General features: G+C 39.3%; 3 protein-coding genes across 3 annotated transcripts; 1 reads left to right on the top strand and 2 right to left on the bottom strand.

Annotated features, from left to right (window-relative positions):
* Nucleotides 1-2,880: 2,880 nt before the first annotated feature.
* K441DRAFT_688589 (bacterial exopeptidase dimerization domain-containing protein) lies at nucleotides 2,881-4,424 on the top strand (the record flags this gene model as incomplete). The annotated part of the gene is made up of 5 exons (XM_067652209.1): nucleotides 2,881-2,898; nucleotides 3,134-3,167; nucleotides 3,242-3,559; nucleotides 3,621-3,751; nucleotides 3,849-4,424. 5 exons carry the CDS (start codon nucleotides 2,881-2,883, stop codon nucleotides 4,422-4,424), a joined length of 1,077 nt encoding a protein of 358 aa, XP_067501511.1.
* A 105-nt stretch (nucleotides 4,425-4,529) lies between these two features.
* K441DRAFT_454245 (uncharacterized protein) lies at nucleotides 4,530-6,078 on the bottom strand (the record flags this gene model as incomplete). The annotated part of the gene is made up of 2 exons (XM_067641723.1): nucleotides 4,530-5,368; nucleotides 5,421-6,078. Coding segments are annotated over 2 exons (1,497 nt in total), but the record flags the coding sequence as incomplete, so codon positions are not given.
* An 8,431-nt stretch (nucleotides 6,079-14,509) lies between these two features.
* On the bottom strand, nucleotides 14,510-16,855 carry K441DRAFT_615294 (putative MFS allantoate transporter). The gene is made up of 8 exons (XM_067645711.1): nucleotides 16,534-16,855; nucleotides 16,329-16,462; nucleotides 16,257-16,275; nucleotides 15,617-16,208; nucleotides 15,535-15,568; nucleotides 15,140-15,483; nucleotides 14,862-15,033; nucleotides 14,510-14,809 (listed from the first exon to the last, which is right to left on the bottom strand). Exons 1-8 carry the CDS (start codon nucleotides 16,684-16,686, stop codon nucleotides 14,758-14,760), a joined length of 1,500 nt encoding a protein of 499 aa, XP_067501509.1. The 5' UTR covers nucleotides 16,687-16,855; the 3' UTR covers nucleotides 14,510-14,757.
* Between the last annotated feature and the right edge of the window lie 1,619 nt (nucleotides 16,856-18,474).

Genomic DNA, 18,474 nt, shown 5'->3' with positions numbered 1-18,474 from the left:
TTTTAGGAGGTAACTCCTACTAGGCTCCTAGCAGATAGATAATAGGGAGTAAAACAATAGGGATAAGTATTAGGATTTCTTCTTTCTTATTATCCTTTCTATTTTCTTACTACCTAAATAGTTATTAGTAACTTAGTATTTTACTAAGCTATAAGCTATTAGGAAGGATTTATATATATAAAACTATAGCGCTATTGCCTAAAGGCTATATATATAGGAAAATATAATAGATATAAAACAATTACTTTAGGGGAGTAAACTAGTTTAGTACAGCCGTAACGGGCTTATATAAATGGCTCTAAGATAAAGCTTGTAGATTGCTACTATATAAAGATACTAAGCTAAAGAGAAAAAGAAAAAGATAAGGGCCCTTAGGGGTTAACACAAATATAAAGGGGTCGCTAAGGCGCTAGTAGTAAGTAAGCTAATAGCGATTTTCTATTCCGGGGATGGAAAATCCTAATTAGTTAGTAGAAGTTAGGGTGGGCAGAATATGGCAGAAGTATAGCAGAATTTAACGGAATTTGATAGGTAACGCGCTCTAGCACCGTTATAATAGCCGCGTAGATATATATATTATTATTAATCTTTATAAGCTAAGTAATAGCTTTACTACCTATTTTTATAAGTAAAAACTTAATAAGGATAGCTGTGTTTTTTTTTAATATTTTTAGCCGCCTAAGATATCTACTTCCCTTTATTTTTTTACTAGCAGTCCTCTTCTATAAGCTTTTAATTATAGTAAGCCTCTTTATTATAAACTCTATACTTTATATAAACTAGTTATATAACCTAACTACTACTTATATAGAGCCCGTGGCCTTAAAAGAAAGCGTAGTTATTAAAGCACTATATTATTAAGTTGTAAGTATTATAGAACCTATTAGCTTCTTAAGGCCTTTTATTTAACTAGTTAGTTTACTTAAAATATAGTAGTAGTAAGAGCGTCTATATTAAATAAAAATCTACTTCTACCTAGTATAGAGCTTAGGGAGCCATGGCTATAGCTATATATTTATATAGAAGGTAGTTAGTAATTAAATAACGTTAATCGATATTAATATTAATATAATATTAAATTTAGTAGTAATATAATCTATGTTTTTATTTAACCGTATAGCGGCTCGTAGAGGTACTAGGAGGGGTACTAGGGTATTAGGTAAAAATTATATTTATATAGCTTTTATTAGTAAAATACGTGCTTAAGTAGCGTCTTAGTTACCTTACCGCCCTAGCTTCCGCTTGATTTAGATAAGATTTGGATAATAAAATTACTGCTAAGAGTTACTCTCCGGATCCTGGCTGTAGTTCTTGCAGCATATTCACATCTATTCCTCTTCCAGGTGGCACGTGGTCACATATCTTGCCGTAACTGCTAACCGGTAAATTGTAATTGGTATGGTTGTTTGTATAACGTCTCATAAACGAGGGAACATCAATTATGCCACTAAATTGCCTAATGACCCTTGTTAACCCGGCCCTGCCCTGCATACGTTTCACTATTGGACTCTGTCCCACCCTCGGTCGGTCGCCCTAGTCCCACTTTGTGGTACTTGTGATACTGAGTTAGCTGGTCCTCTCTAATATTTGTGGGAACTGTCCTACCTTTGGATTTCAAGTAACTCAAATCTTTAAGTCCATTCCCTCAAAGAGGCTCATTTCGCTACTGCCAGTCTGTATTGGGTTCGAAGTGGCCGCAAAGGTAATTCCTGGATAAGTTTGGGCCAGCACAGCCTTCCAAGGCTGAAGCTTCTGTCCGCAGCCTTCGACTTCTGCAACTGAGGGCATGATGAAGGTTTCGGTTTTGATACTTTAGACTATTAACGACGTCTTCTGAGAAGTGCACAGGAGAATCTTAAAGAATATGATACGTTATGCGAAATTGTTTCGATGGTGATTTGGTCTGATGCCCAATGCGATTTTCCGTTTGCTTGAGGGATCCTGCAGTTATATACTGAACCAATGCTTTGATTTCGCTGTGCAACTCAATGCGGTTGCATGGATTTTACTCAATTATACAGGACATCCCATCGGGATGTCGAGATAAGTGGCGTGACTGGCCCGATAAATCCACCGAATACGGAAAAGGTAGGTGGAGACGTTTGCCTTCTTTTTATCACAACATTGTCCTCCTGACCCCACGTTCCTCCGAAGAGTTTCATGCATTTCCATTTCCGGCAAATTCTGAAATCTAACAATTTAATTTGTGTACCGGGGCCGTCGAAATCGGACTCTGCACCCGTACGAGGTGACTTGGCCTACGAACCTGCTGGTCTTCGGATTCAGCAGAGCTTACGTAGAGACGTCGCACAGCGTGCGGGTGGGAGCTGGTGGCTGTCGAGATGTTGTGGGTAGTAAGAAATTTTCACATGGGGTGGTGAGACCTCAAAAACTACTACTCGACGAGCGAATGAACGAACGAACGAATAAATATGCCCCTTTCTAACCCTGAGGGCGATCACCCGCGGAGTATAATAGGTTACTTACTGTTAATTATACCGTATAACCCTGCCTGGTAGCCTAGATAATAACTATACGGTTTTAAGCTCTTGGGGGGAGGGAAGTTAGGGCGTATATAGTAAATAATAGTCTATAAGAGATAGTGTGTATAGGGGACGGTTAAGATATAGGGAACTACTAGTATATAGCAATTAATTAGTTAACAGCGAGGCCTAGCTGGGACGTAGTAAACCCCAGCTAGGTGGGCTGGAAGAAGGATGTAGTGGTACTAAAGGATATCTAAAATCCGTGGGAGTCTAGACGTAGCTGCCGAGCGGCTCTAGGGACCGCCAGCTACGTAGTTAAACTGGGGGTTTTTTACCCTACTAAGGCGGCTTATAGGATTTTTCCTCTAATAAGCCAGGGGTTTCTTCCTATATAATGCTAATTTTCCCCTGTGTGTGGAGTAGTATGCGTGAGGATAGATAGGATCCGTATCGAACGTTAATGAAAGAGTCAAAAAATAATAATTTTGCACCATGTTACTTCTATCCAAGCCTATCTTACGTTCCTAGCACATGAAAGAGTGAACGTTCAGTCTTTCATTCAACCCCCNCCCAAGACCCGCGCAAGATGAAAGCAGCCACCCCCGATTTCAACGATATTTTGAACCGTTATTGTCCACCCCCCCAAGCAATACAAGGAGCTTTACCGTCGATTACATCAGGGTCCCGAGCTCTCATAGCAAGAGCAGAGAACAGCTTCAATAGTGGCTAAACAACTTTCTCAGCTCAAATATAAGGTGTATCCGGAATTGGTGACCATGGAGTGGCCGGAGTCCGGAACGGTCCAGGGAAAACTGTGCTTCTTCGAGCGGACATGAACGCATTGCCCGTTCGGGAGCAGACTGGGCTTCCATATGCCAGTCAAAAGACCATGAAAGGCAAGGATAGCAATTTGCAGCTGGTAATGCATGCTTGTGGTCATGATATGCAGGTCGCAATGCTCCTAGCTTGTTCAAGCCTCAGTTCTGGTCGAAGTGTCTGGTCGGATGGACTAATTTGTCTTTCCCAACTAAGGGAAGAAGCAAGTGATGGGGCACAAGCAATGATAGATGACGGTCTCTATGACAAGTACGGGATTCCGAAACAGATATTATCCTTGGCCAACACTAGTTGGAGGAATGAAGGCCGGCGCGGTCGCGCTTGCTTCAGGGCCTGTTTTGACAACCGCAGACTTTCTATCAGTAAGAATACCGGGCATCGGTGGGCATTCTTCTACACCGCAGGACTGTGTGGATCTGTCAGAACTCGTGTGAGGATCGGATTGAAGAGAATCTAGCTACTTATGTAGGGGGGAGAGACCCCCCTGTTGTGCCCCTGAACTAAGCCCTATTTGGCATCTGACAGGATCCTATTGTTTTGGCAAGCCACATTGTGGTGAGGTTGCAAACGATTGTGAGCCGTGAGGTCGGTCCAAAACAGTTTGGCCTAATCACTTGTGGGAGTCTTCACGCTGGCCGCGGTATAGGCAACGTGATTCCGGACCATGCGGAAACAAAGATAAATGTACGAGCATATCTCCCGGAAGTCAAAGACAAGATGCTCAAGGCCGTGGAGAGAGTAGTCAATGCTGGGTGCGAAGTGTTAGCGACGCTAATGATACCCGAAATTAATACTTTTATTAGTACTCCTCCAACGATCATCGACGGCCGGTTGGTTGAGATTTTGCGGAGTGCTTTTGAGCCCTTTTTCAAAGAGAAATTGATCACCACGGAACACGGCTCAGCATCAGAAGATTTTGTCAATCTAGCTATGTCAAAAATCCCTTATGCTTACTGGTGGATTGGGTGTGATGCAGTGGATTCCCCACGAAAAATGCTAGGAAACCATTCACCATTCTTTGCTCCTGCAGTCGAGCCAACCATCTGCACTGGCCTCGATGCTTTTGCAATTGCAGTGTTTAGGATTTTGGAGAAAAGATAGTTAAATAAATTGCGGATTTGAGTGCAAGGAAGATCATTCCATCACTTCGCTTCTCTCTCTTCGTCGTCCGAGCACGGAACACCGATTGAAAGGGGGCAATAGTGGATACGCAAGAACACAGGAGAGAACAAAGATCGGTACTAGCACAACGAACGTTAACCAGAGACCTATTTTGCCAGTTCCATTTTCTTTGAAATTCATGCCAAAAAAAGATGTAATAAGATTTAGCGGTAAAAAATAATAGGCCAAAAGAGTTAACCGTGTGACACCCTCGGCTTGTACTGTGGCCTTTTTTGACTCAATGAGCATGGCATGGTTTGCAATAATCGTAGTACCTTCAGTACACAGAGCGGAAAGGCTCTGAGCCTTTTTCGAAAGCTCTTCATAATTCGTGAGTTGATGTTGTAATCCATCCGAAATTGCAGTGCTGTTAGATTGCTCGTTTACCAAGTGTGGCTTTGTCGACGCAATCGTAGCAGCGATATGATCTATGTGTTCGTCCAACAGTGCCTTCGAGTACTTTAGGTTCGACAAGGAGAATTCCATATGCTGTTCAAATGAGCGTAGGTCGTCGTTAATCAGACTACTCATCATATTTAAAAATTGCCATTCGGAGTGCGCGGCAAATCCAAAAAGTTCACTCAACGCATGCAAGGGATTTTCCGTCATTCGATCTAGGTCCAGGGTCTTGCCGTACTGTTCAGCGAGCAACGTGGTATTCTGTGACAGATACTGTCCGACCCCACCAGGGCGTACTGAATGTGAAGGTGAAAGCGTACGGGAATTCACAAAACGGATCGTGGGATTTCGTGGGGCGGAATCCAATGGATTATAGAGTACTGGAAAGCATTGATCTGGTGTATGTCCATTAGGAACTGCTGTCGGAAACCAAAGCGTGATGTCTTTTTGGGATAAGAGACGTCCTGCATCGAGCCATATGACAGCTTGTGCCATGTCAGCTACCAATCCATGTTGTTAGAATTGACCGAGTGATACCTGTGTACCCTTTTTCATCGCGTTTAAGCCAACACGAGATGGTCTGATCGAGAGTGAATAGACTTTCATTGTGCACAGATAGACGCCTTATGATCGATCCGCCAACTAAACCAGTTTGACCCAGAAGACGTTGGTATTTACGAGTAAGGTTTGTCTCGGTTTCGCGGATTTGTGACAGAGTATCAATGCTAATTGGTACATTCCGAGAGCATATTGAAGTCACCTTCAGTCTGATTATGCAGCTCGAATGTGATGGTAGGCTTGGAAGATCATAAAACTTCTTAGTCTGCAGAAAATCTAGGTGCTGACGAAAATACTCGGGATTGATGGAGCAGGTAGAGCCAAGGACACCAATCCATCCAGGTGATGGAAACCCGCGCATGAAGATCAAGCGATTAGTTCCACCATCGGTTTTATAGTCTTCGTGGAACCAATGGCAACCATTTATGGCATCATATGACGACACATGCATTGGCTCTGACCTTGAAAATTTATAGACGTAGACGAACCGGAAGTCCTCCGACGTCGTTTCCAAACTCCTTGAAGGATATGAAGGCTGCTGGCCACTGAGGAACCGCACGAAGGGTTGGTAATGCTCGCCTGGGTGAAGGAAAAAACGGCTGGATCGCATAGCAAACTGTGTGAGACGGTCAATGTACCACGCGGATGGAGTCTCTTGGTCTACTACATATCAGCAACTGGAAAGAGGGCGGAGAAAAGTGAGTTTACTTTTATCCTTGCCATTGGATGTAGGCGAATCCGGAGCGGAGGAGTTTGTTTCAGGCATGTTGATGAAGAAAGATAGAGCCTTTTCGTCGACATTTTGGTGTTCTTCCTTCAACTAAATAGAGATTTTGATACGTTTCACAGGGCCTAAAGATGAGCCCGTACTCCGTGGTATTACGTGGATGCGACCCTACAGGGATCTGCAGCGGGATGAAGAATGAGGCTCACAGCTTATCCTATAGTATGTTTTTGTGGTGGCTACAGGTGCAGGGTGAAGCTGTGATGGGCAATGAATTAATTCCCCCGCCACCCTAACTTTCTCATCCATTTTTCATCCACCCACTTCGTGTCTCCATTTTAAAGTGTAGCTTACATGCCTCGGAATTTTTTTCCTGCAGTATTGTTGCCTACTTACAAGGTTCTCGGCCGCGACGATGGAAACTCTTCATTCATATACGTACCAGCAGGGGTCCCGGTAATAAATGAATGAATATTTTGGCCAAATATTTATTCGTAGGGATCGCCGGGACTTTTTATTACCAGTATATAGTCAATCCTCGTTATTCCGATACCCGATGTGTTACGGACCTAATATTAGGAATGTCAGTTACTAAGAGACGAACTGGACGAGCTACTGGGGGTAGCACGGGCCACGATGTAATACAAGGGGGTAACATCAATGCGTCAGACGCCCCCCCTGCTAGTATAGGTCAAGAAATAAGCGAGTCCAAAGTGACATAGCGGGGCCAGGTTATTTTGTTTGCTGTACTAGCAGGGGGGGCGTCTGACCCATTCATATTACCCCCTTGTAGGTGGTAGGCGAGTCACATGACGAGGAACGTGAGGTACGCGAGGTACGCGAGCAACGCGGGTCACTCGCCCTCCCTGCTAGCGTTGGCGCGGTTTTAGCCACATACAGTATAGCTCTTGAGTAATTTATCAGCAGAAGAAGCTGCTGGGGCACTACCTGTAGGTAATATAAAGTAATTAATGCTATGATAAAGAGGTATACACCCCCCAAACACACCTTCTAGAAATGCCAAATCTTATAGGCCGGAACCGTGGCCACTATCTACCCCCTATTTAGTACCCCATTCTTCGAGATCCAGGTACCCGACTCTTATACTATAAGCGTAATATTGCCTACTCCTTAAACCGCTACGCTAGCTGGGCTTGTAGGAGGATTGGCAGCTCTCTTAATGTCTCTAAATATATAATTATATCCTCTCTATAAAAGAATACCTAGACCCCTTAAAAGCGGAGAGAAAGAAAGCTAAATATTAATACTCTAATAAGAAAGCACCTTATTACGCGTGCTAAGCTTAATAGCTTCCGCCGACAAAAGCTATTTAAAGAGATTGCATTTTTAGAGGATGTCTCTGCCTGTAGGCGATCTCTATATAAAGCCTTTAAAAAAGAGGGATATTTTCGCCGTATTGCAACAGAGAAGCCCTTTATTACACCCGAACAACAAGAGGCTAGGCTAAAATAGGCCTATTTTTACCTTAAATGGACTTCTAAGATATAGGCAGCAGTAATATAAATTAATAAGGCGTCTATTTAAATCGGTAGAGGCTAAACCTTTATTACTAAATACGCTAAAGAGAAGTATAATATTAATTATTATGTCCCTAAATTAGAGGCTACTTAAGCTAGATAATTTATAGTAGCATCTCTTATAGGAATAAGGGGCCTTTAGTTATTTTTAAAAAGAACCGGCTAATTAAGCTTAGGTATAAAATAAAGACAATAAATAGCGACATATATCGTATATATATATACCCTAATATTAAGGCTTTTGCATAGAAGTTATGGCAAATACTATAACACCAGCCTATTTTTGTAAAGGATAATGCCTTAATTTACTTAGTAAAAGTAACCCACTTAGCCTAAGAGTAGAATGGCATAGTTATAATAGAATAGCCGGCAAATTCTCTAAATTTAAACCTGATTAAGAATATTTAGAGGCTGTTAAAGGGGAGAATATAATCTAGATTTCCTATAATAAAAGAGAAGGTTAGAAAGTACGTAGAGGAGGAATAGGAGAAGCTTAAACCTAAAGACTTTAAGAAGTATACTGGCATTATAAGGGAGCGCTACCTTGCTGTAATTGCTGCAGATAGGGGCCCTACAAAATACTAAATAAGAACTGTTTTAATATAGCAATGTGGCAATATAAGCACTAGTAAGAAGCGCTTGCAGGGAGGGCGAGTGACCCGCTTAGGTTACCCCCTTGTAATATATATACTAGCGTCTATATATTGCTTGGCAGTGTCCATCCCAGCAACGTATAATGCTAAGACCCGCAATATTCGCGAATATCGAACGCAGTCACTACGTGGCTAATTCGCTTTTTAATATCGTTAAACTTATTAATATTTAATATTTATTGGTTTAAAAATTATTTTATAACGCTATTACCGCTTATAACTAATTAGAATATTTATATATATAATCCTAATAAGTAAACCTATCTAGATGACTTACCTTAACTACACTAGTATCTATAACCGTTACACCCTCTTTTATTAATTCAATAATGCCGTCTAAAGCTAATATACGCGCTACTACTATAGAAAAGTGTAAAATTGCTAAAGAGTAAAGGGAATAAGCGTAAGATAAAAAGGAGATTTAGAAGTATAAGGAAGAGCATAAAGCCTACCCAGTAGAGAAGGCTCGCTAGTATAAATATTACTAGGCTTAAATAGCTTAATTATAGTTAATCTTAGCTACTTTAGCCTTATAAACTACTATAATAGCTATTATAGCTAATAACCTTAGTAAGCTTCTTCTTTATAGTATAAAGTTACTTAAACTCTACCTTTTTAGCATTCTAAAAAGGGATTACCTAGATATTTTTAAGGATACCTTTAATCTAATAAGCCTAGCCTACCTTTAAGTCTATACTACTTATATTAAGATTGCTAATAAGATATAAATTAAAAATAGTACTTTAGTTATAAGGAAGGTAAAAGTAAATAGGAAGTTATTTACAGATAAAGGCGTCTAGTTTAAAGGCTTTACTAACTACGTGGTTATTACTAGTATACTTCTCTAAATAAATATAATTTATACCCTATTAACCTAGTGTATTTAGATAGATTTTATACTTAATCTAGTACTTAACTATTATACCTTTATAATAACTAATAGCTAACTAAAGCCCACTACTTAGTAAATACTAGCCTAGTATATAGCGCTATACCTTATAGTATCTAGTACTACTAACTTTGCCGCCTTAAAGAGACCTAGGTCAGATACCTTTTATACCTCTAATACCTATTATAAGTTTAATAGTAGAGGCTGCAATAATATAGCTTATAAATACCTACTAATTATTCCTATAGTACGGATATAAAGCCGGCGGCTATTATGGGGGTTTTAGGGTCGTTTTATATTTCGGAGGGTAGTATATATAGGGTTAACGCAACATAGTATTACAGAGTAAGTATAAGCGACAATAATATATAACGAAGTAGATATTATTAATAAGATTAAGACGTTATATAAGAAAGAAGGTAATAAGACGGGAAGAAAGGGTATATATTGTTAACTTAGTTACTTAGTTAATATATACACAAAGTAAGATAGAATTTAAGTCCTAGCAGAACTTAGTAGGATTTAATAGAACTTAGCGGAATATAGCAGAATACAGCAGATTGCCGTTAGATTGCCATAGATTGCGGCAAATTATGGTCTTGTAGTCGGTCTTTAGTTGCTAAGTTAGTAGAAATAGGTGGACGTATATAAGGTATTACGGGGATATCCCGTAACAACTCCTCTATATTAGTAAGCGCGTTAAATTTATAGGCTATATTATATGCAGCAGTTAAAATAAGGTTCTTAGTACTATTTTAATATATAGCTTTGAGCTCCTATTCTATATTCTATATTAATATTAAGCTCTTATATACGCGCTAAAGTAACAACTTCTCGTAATATGGCGACTGCATACGCCTTAACCGTAATACTGCTGTCGCATTTGCAAGCCTTATATAATATTATTATCTTAACCTTTGTAATCGCGGGCGTTACTATAACTCTACTACGGCTTGTACGAGAGGTGGGTAAAGATGTAGGAAACGTTAATTGTAGAGAGAGTATTGGCCGAGGAGGAGGCTCTATTATTATATTAAAGTAGGGAGTCGTGATAGAGGCCTGGTGGCAGAGAGGGGCTTATTCGAATCGCTTACTAATGTTAATTATATATTATGCGAAGTCAAATATAAACCTTATCTAGAGCCTTAACTAAATAGTCGACTTAATTATATATTTAAATAGTAGCCGCTACTAATTATAAAACGGGTAACACTAAAAGGCGCACGGATTGACAGATTATAAATATAGAGGCGATTTGCAACCAAATAGCCCCTAATATAACTTAATATTTATTTATTCTTAATTAATGTCTAATATGGTCTTAAGCTTAGTCTATATAGATAGATACCAATAGGTTAGGTATAAAAAACCTCTAAAAAGGGCGACGTAAGAGGTAATATAGTGTGTACCCCTCTAGGTAGCTTGCCCGTATTATATTAATAGGAGGAAAAATACTATTAGGTTGTTACTCTAAGACTCTTATAAGGGAGTATTCTAATTACTTATTTTACCCTATCTACCCTTTATCTATACTTCTATAATATTATAAATTGCTATTAAATATTATTACTTACCTACCCCTAGCTTCTTACTGCTCTATATATATATCTACACTACCTATAGCCTTCCTACTTATAGCTAAATAACGCTTCCTAGCCTCTATTCCTTATCTTTCTATATCTAATAGCGCGCTTAACCTAGTACTGGCTATAGGGGTGCATTAAGCCCCTATAGCTAAGTACCTACACTATATTATATATTAAAATATACTAGGTAGATTAAGGTATAGAGGGAGTAGAGAGCGGTTTAGATAAGAGGGCGAGGTGTATACGGTTTAGCTATATATAGGTGCCGTACGGTATATCGTTATACCGCATAAAAAGAAGAAAGTCGCTGCCATAGGTGGATGCCGTAATTTGAGTGTACTAGACGTGTACATAAAGACGTGGTAATCGTGTTTGTAAGCCTCCGCTGGGGCTTACCCTCCCAGCAAGAAAATCCTTCGTACCACCACTACGTCGCAGCGCCGGCGCTGCGCAGCTATACGCACGTCTCTGCGTTTGCTCTAGTAGTCTATCAGCACCAGGGTTGTTTTGGATAATGCAAATAAGCGAGCATAAAATATCCTTACCTAATAGAAAATGCATAAAATATCACAATCGATAAGGATAAAAGTGCCCTATGCGGGGCTTTTTTACCCCAACTAAGCAGAATTTAGCAGAATTTGGCAGAATTTGGCAGATATTACAGATATTGCAGATATTACAGATATTGTAGATATTGCGGATATTGCGGATATTGCGGATATTATAGTAGAAACAGGTCCCTATATACCTCTCCCCCTAACTATATAGTAGTTAAATACTTAAAGAAAAATCCCCTATCCCTCTTACAGTTCTTCTCTAATGCTAATTCTTTAAACACTCTATTTTCTTAAGAGTTTCAGAATCTATCTGTATTCTCTCCCACAATACCTTATAACGTCCACCTAAAAAGACTCTTTCTGGCTTATCACTTATTGCTAGAATTAAGAGAATTTCAATTACTATAAGTGAGAGCCGTGGCTAGCGCTTTTGTTGTTGTTCCTAAGACTACTACTAAAATGCAGTCGTTAAAATCTTATACGGCGTCTTAGAGATAAAGTCCTTATACTTGTCCTAACTTCTTAGTTAAAACATTATACTATTAAGATCCTTAGCAACCCCATTAAACCCATTAAGGTCTTAAGCTAAAGCTAGCTTTTTATATAATAATATACTTCTAGGCATAGAACTTCTATTCTAATATCTTTCCTAAAGCTCTTAAACGCTATTAAGTATAGGCTTATGCTACTCCTTTTTCCAAACCTACTTAATATATCTTATATAACGGGCTAGATAAAGAATAAGTATAGCGGCGTAAAGGGGCAAGTTATCTATTTTATGGTAATACCTATTAAAGGTATTCTAAGCATTTCTAATGCGTTTAGAGAACTCTTTATTAGATATATACTCCTTTTATTATATAATATTAGCTAAATTAAAAAATAAAGTGGAGAGATAAACTAACCTAAGATTTATTAAAGTGCTTAATTATAATATCTATTATAAAGAGTATATTCTTAAGCATTACTTTATGTCCCTGGCATTTTAGGATTGCTTAGTAGGGTATCTAAAGAAAACTTTTTATTATACGAAGCGCCTCCCAGTTCTTTAGACTAAGATAGTCCTTTTTAAGTGTATTAAGGTTACGCTTAGTATACGTATTAAGGGCAGACTCTTTTTAAATTGCTACGCTAAGTATAAAATACTAGCTATTTTATCTCATATAATTATTAAGCGGAATTCTTCTCCCTATAAGACTTTTAAACTCCCTTATACGACTAGCTAAGCTATAGGTGTATATAGTAATATTATAAAGCTTTCTAAGTGCGCTAAGTTTCCAAAATGTATTACTCTCCTCCTCCTCCTCTTTTAGATCTAACTCTTTTCCTTTTACCTTATCTTCTTTGTACAACTTAATATTATTAAAACTTATTAAGTTTTTAAAGAAGAAAGCCTAAACGGTAAGGTTTAGAATATAACCCTAATAGCGGATCTATTGGTTAATAGGGTTCTATTTAATTCCTTCTTCCTAAAGAAGCTAGTTGCTTATTATACGGCAGAGCTTATTATTTATAGTATAGTTAATGGATATAATAGTACCTAGCGTTTATATAATCCTATAGTCCTTAAGCACTAAAAGGAGAGTATTCTATTGCTTATCCTTACTATAAGAGGCTACTATATAGAGGCCAAGGAGAGCGTTTATAAGCTTTTCCTAGCTATTAATAAAATGGCCGCAAATCGCGAGGAGAAGGTAATTATTTAGAGAGGTCTAGATATTAATAGAGAGATAAATACTTATTAGTGCAGACTGCAGCCTCTTTTATATAATATCCTTTTGTAATAGCTATAAGTTATAAACCTTTTTACTAACTATTAAATGGGCTATAGTTATATGGCCGTCTACTTTAGGATTAATTAACTATAGAAGGACATAGAATTCCAGCCACTCGACTATTTAAAATAGTAAGTTTTGTACAATAATTAATATAATAAGGGCCTTATTGATAACTTCCTTATTTAGGACCGCTTAGAGTACTTCTAAATCTAGCTCTTCTATCTTATTTTAAGATAACGCTTTAAGGTAAGGATCTTTTAATTAATCCTGTATTGCTTCTTTTATATAATTAGTTTTAGGCTTAGCCGTAATGCCACGCTTTAACGCTAAGTGGTTTCGGAAATTAGAAGTTAACTATACAGCGTATAACTCTATGCAGTGTTTATAATAGAATAAAAGATGGGCATTTTTATTCTATACGGGCTTATTACTACCTAGTAGACGAGTACACTTCTATATTAAAAGAGCTAAGCGACCTCTTGTATTTTTAAATTTGAGGTATTAATAGAGTTAAGAGCTTCTAATTCCACTTCTAAAGCCATATTTGTATAATAATAAAGAAGAAGAAGAAGGCAGCTGAAAATTTATTTAGGGTATGCCAAGACTTATCGCGATAAGGATTATCCAAAACAACCCTAATCAGCACGATCCTGATGGAACGCTAATAGTACTGCTAGGTTCCCGGGCTCTACCGCGTGGAGGTGCAGAGGCCGATTTCATGGAGCCCTAATATAACTTATTAATAAACTACTATAAGTTAGACTAAGATAACGCAAGATCCGGAAGGAAAGTCCCTAATTAGATAACTTATTAAGCCTTGCCGCTTTTAAGACTCTATAATAGAGTCCTAATAACTAAGTAGCTTTATCTACAAGTAAAGCCTAGAGATGAGGGTCTTATATATAATGAAGGAAGTAATAAAAAGGCAACTGGACTGGGGTGAGAAGAGTTATATAGGGTTGGGTGAGTTATTATAGCCAAGTAATAAGATGTCGACCGTTGAGGTCACTCTCAGGTATCACCTTATGACTCACCACCCTGTTCTCGTATGTCTTACTACTGTCTCGGTCAGCGACTCGGTCAACGACTCGGTCAACGACTCGGTCTCTGACACGGTAACCAAATTAGTCTACTACCCTTTTTTTCTTATGTATTTATAGAGGCTCTAGAGCCACATTCAATAGACAGAGTTCTTCTCAGTGACTTGTCCGTCCGACATAAGAGGAAGTTCGGAGATATTCTGTAATACTATATTAAGTATCACTAACTCCTTATAAACGCAATTGGCTTTCAGGGGGAAGCCAGGCATACTAGAGGAGGATATGGTACTTTTCACGTAATTTCCCAATCATGTATAGTGTATTCTTGGCACAAAAACTTTTATAGCAACGGAGCCCATAGATAGATCAATAAACCAACGCTTAATATCACAGAGGCTTGGCTCAATATTCAGTATTTAATAAAATGTCAATATAAGTTGGCGGTTCAATACCAATATCAATACGCCCTCATATTGATACTGAATACCGATTACCTCACCGCGTATCAGTGCGGTTACCACTGAAGAGCCACCAGCTGTTCACAGATTGAGCTACAACGTGTAGACAAACTCTGTATTCTCCTTGTCGGTAAGATCAAGCCACCTGCCAGGCCGTCAGCTGGCTCATGTGGAATTCAAAGTAGTGGATTACTTACTCTTGGTTATGCATCTTTTCGTAGTCAGGACTGGCTTTGAGCTGGGCCTTCTGGTTGTTTTGATTTTTGCAATACCACCAGATTACGATTAAGTCGACCAGACACGCACTCCAACACACTAGCATGATAATTTCGCCATGGAGAAAATTGTTGCCGCGTATGGTTTGAGGCCCTACATACAAGTTAGCCGGTGAAGGAGCGCGCTCCGAGAGACGCGTATGATGAAGTCGATAGCTAGTCTTCAGTCGGTTGAACCTAATCAATTTCTTCGCACTTACCAATGATGTTTCCAACGCAATAGGCAATTAGGAAAAGAGCAGCGACCGTTGTTTTCTTTGTATAACCTGCAACGTTCGACGCGATTAGTGATAATATCGCAACAAATCCTGTACTGGCCGATCCCGTAAAGTAGGCACCCGCCAATCGACCCCTTTGGTGGCTGTCGGGTACCGCAATCATGATGATCGTGCCGATCATTGAAAGCACCACGCCGTAGGAGCTTATAAGGATGCGTTGGCCGTATCGGTCGCCGAGATAGCTACTGGAAACCAAAGTCAAAATCTGGATAGCCCCATTGGGAGTACCGTAGAGAAGACTCTCGGTAGGGGTATATCCGAAAGACCTAATAATATTCAGCGCCCGGGGATTGGAGGAGCGACCCATTCAAGCTTACTTTATCAACAGCGAGAAGAAGTTCGTTGTAATGCCTTGAGTTTTTTAGCATCTGTTTGACCGCTTTTTAAGAATAGACTCACCATTGGGTATTGTCGCCATCAGGGCATAAAAGACGAATGCCCACGTCAGGGGGTCCAGGAGCGCTTCCTTTAGTTGATATATCTTGAAAGTCCTGTTTCCAATTCCCTGCTGATTGCTCCGAATCCGCTCTATTGCGAGGAGCCTATCCTTTCTGCTAAGCCACCGTGCGTTAAGCTGATTATCAGGAATAATCCAAAGAAAAATCACCCCCATAACTACTGTGACGAGTCCAGTCACAAGAAATAGGACCTTCCAGGCCACAATTCCTTCCTTCTTGTCCTCAAAGCCACGAGCAATGCCATAAGCCAAGAGCCCACCACATATACCGGCAACCCCATTGAAACTGGACCATATACCGATGCGTGTCCCTTGCTCTTTTTTGGTATACCACTGAGAGGTAAAGAGGGCGAACCCAGGGGTGACGGCTGCTTCGAAAAGCCCCAGAAAGAACCTCACAGCCATGGCCTGGCTGAAATTCTGAACAACAGCAAAGCAAGAGAGCGTGATACCCCACAAAATAATGTTGAGTGCCGAGTATTTCCCGAGAGGTAGATACTGAAGTAGTCTGTTCGTAGGATATTCCCAGACAAGCTAGCGAACATTAATACTAGAAACGCTTGCGGGACAGTGCTAGCATACGTAACCGAAATAAAAGATGCTGGATTAGGAATTAGCCAATTTTCGATTCCTGGAAGTATCAGTTGATCTTACCTTCCAAGCCAGCTATATTCGCTCCCAGAAAGTTCAATTCCGCCTTTACTAGCTGGTTTAGTGATCCCCATCACAGCGGCATAGCCTAAAGTTGTTTTATCTAAGAAGTTGAGCGCATAGACGAGACAGAGAAACTGAACTAGGATCAGAATTCCCGTATATACTTTCAATGAATCAAGGGAGCTGATACGAAAGGTTGTCTAACCGGCATCAAGTGGATATCAATTTTTTTCAGCAATCTTCTATTAGTAGCCTCATCAACCCCGAGATGGCCTTGGTCGTGATTCTCAAGGGCGGCAAAGGCCTCATCTGCATCTTTCGGAAGTGTGATGGCCCTGTTCTCGTTTGATGCCGCCATTTCACTCGCTCGACTCGAGTTCAGCTTCGGTTGTATGCACTGATATGAGACAAGAGGAAATTTCTATACCCGGAGCTCCCAGTGGTATCTCTTGTTGACCACTAATAGACTGTTTTTTTGAGGAAAATGAGGATTGTCGAACCACCTACTGCATACAGCTGGCGACAGATATACACCTTATACGGTAGGGAGATTGGTGGCAGAGCTCACCCACCTGGTGGGTGAACTGTACCACCAACCTACCTTGGCAGAGTGGTGCAAGCCTCGTACAGGAAGGAGGCAGGGGGAGGCAGGGGTAAAATCAAGCGCCTTGCCCACTCAGGTAGGTGTTGTAGCAGGTAGATTGCCAAAAAAAAAAACGGTCGTATTGGCAGCGCCAATTAGGACAATATATAGCCTCAAATCTCGGTCGACACATCCCTCAGGGGACTAGTAGCTCGATAGCAGCTAGTAGTTCCTAAAAAATTTCTACGCTATATCATCGCTTTCTCTTCGTATCTGACCGAGTCTAGTTCTTCCTAGATCTAATTCCCCCGCTTTAGTCTCGCCGACAGGTTTAGCCTCTTAGATCTCGCCTAAACCTCATGAAATGTGTTATAAAATTAGAATTTTACTAAGGGAATTTGACCTCGTGTCGTATCTTTTTATCGTTAGTAATTCTTAGATAAAGGATAGCTACTACGTTATTTCTAGACGTAAAAGGGGCTTTTAACTATATTTCTGCAAATTAGCTTCTATCTATCTATAAGGAACTATAACTGTCTATAGCGTTTACACAATAAGTAGCCTCCTTCCTTAGCAGTAGAAAGCTATAGCTCCGCTTTAATAGACAAGTATTTAAAAAAAAGTAGAAATAGAAACTAGAATACTACAGGGTTCGCCTATATCTCCTATTATATTCCTACTATATATACGCAATATCTACAGCCTAGAGATAGAAGAGGCCTATTCCCTTAGCTATATAGACGACTTTGCAATTATAGTTACTTTAAATTCAGCTAAATCTAATTGTAGGGGGTAAGAGGCAATAGCGCTATAGCTAATGTTTAAGCTAAGGAGGCTGCTATTAGTTTTAATATTAGTAAAATAGAGCTTATACACCTCTATGATAAACGCACTACTATAAATAAAGGGCTAAAACTTGGAGATGTGGAAATACCTCCTAAACTCTAAGCTTACGTTTAAAGAAATAAGAATCTCTAAATCAAAAGTAGCGTTTTTTTTAAATTAGAAGACTAGGTAATACGTAAAGAGGCCTATCTATATAGGCTTTGTAATAGCTCTATATAGCTTATATTACTACTATAGTAGACTATAGAATATAATACTAGTAGAAAAACAAATCTAAAGACTATCTACTAGCTAGGTACCAATCTCTCTAAAATTAAGCCCTAAAGATAGCTTTAAAAGCGTTTAGAGGATCTCCTAGAATTAGATTAAAAAAGCTTTATAATAGCTATATATTAAAAATCCTAAAATTTAAGAAAAACTATATAATTAAGAAGGTCGATATATATAACGGGACTGCCCGTTATATACGCTATGCTATATACGTAGCTAATATTATAGCGTTTCTTTCTTTCTTTATTTGTTTATTTAATATTGTTTAGCGGATAGTTTATCCGCCCTAGTGCCCCTATATAGATTTAGCCGCAGCTATATTCCTATTAAGCTCTTTAACAATCCTTTTAAATTATTACAATAATTGTATATAGCTATTATTTCTAGCTTCCAGAGTTTAATAACTAATTCCAAGCTAGAAAATAGAGAGAACTTCTTTAAAATAGC

This window comes from Cenococcum geophilum, assembly GCF_001692895.1.
Source record: "Cenococcum geophilum 1.58 unplaced genomic scaffold K441scaffold_34, whole genome shotgun sequence".
Taxonomy (NCBI): domain Eukaryota; kingdom Fungi; phylum Ascomycota; class Dothideomycetes; order Gloniales; family Gloniaceae; genus Cenococcum; species Cenococcum geophilum.
Note: the sequence above shows the minus strand (reverse complement) of the source record. Positions and strands in the feature narration are given on the sequence as shown.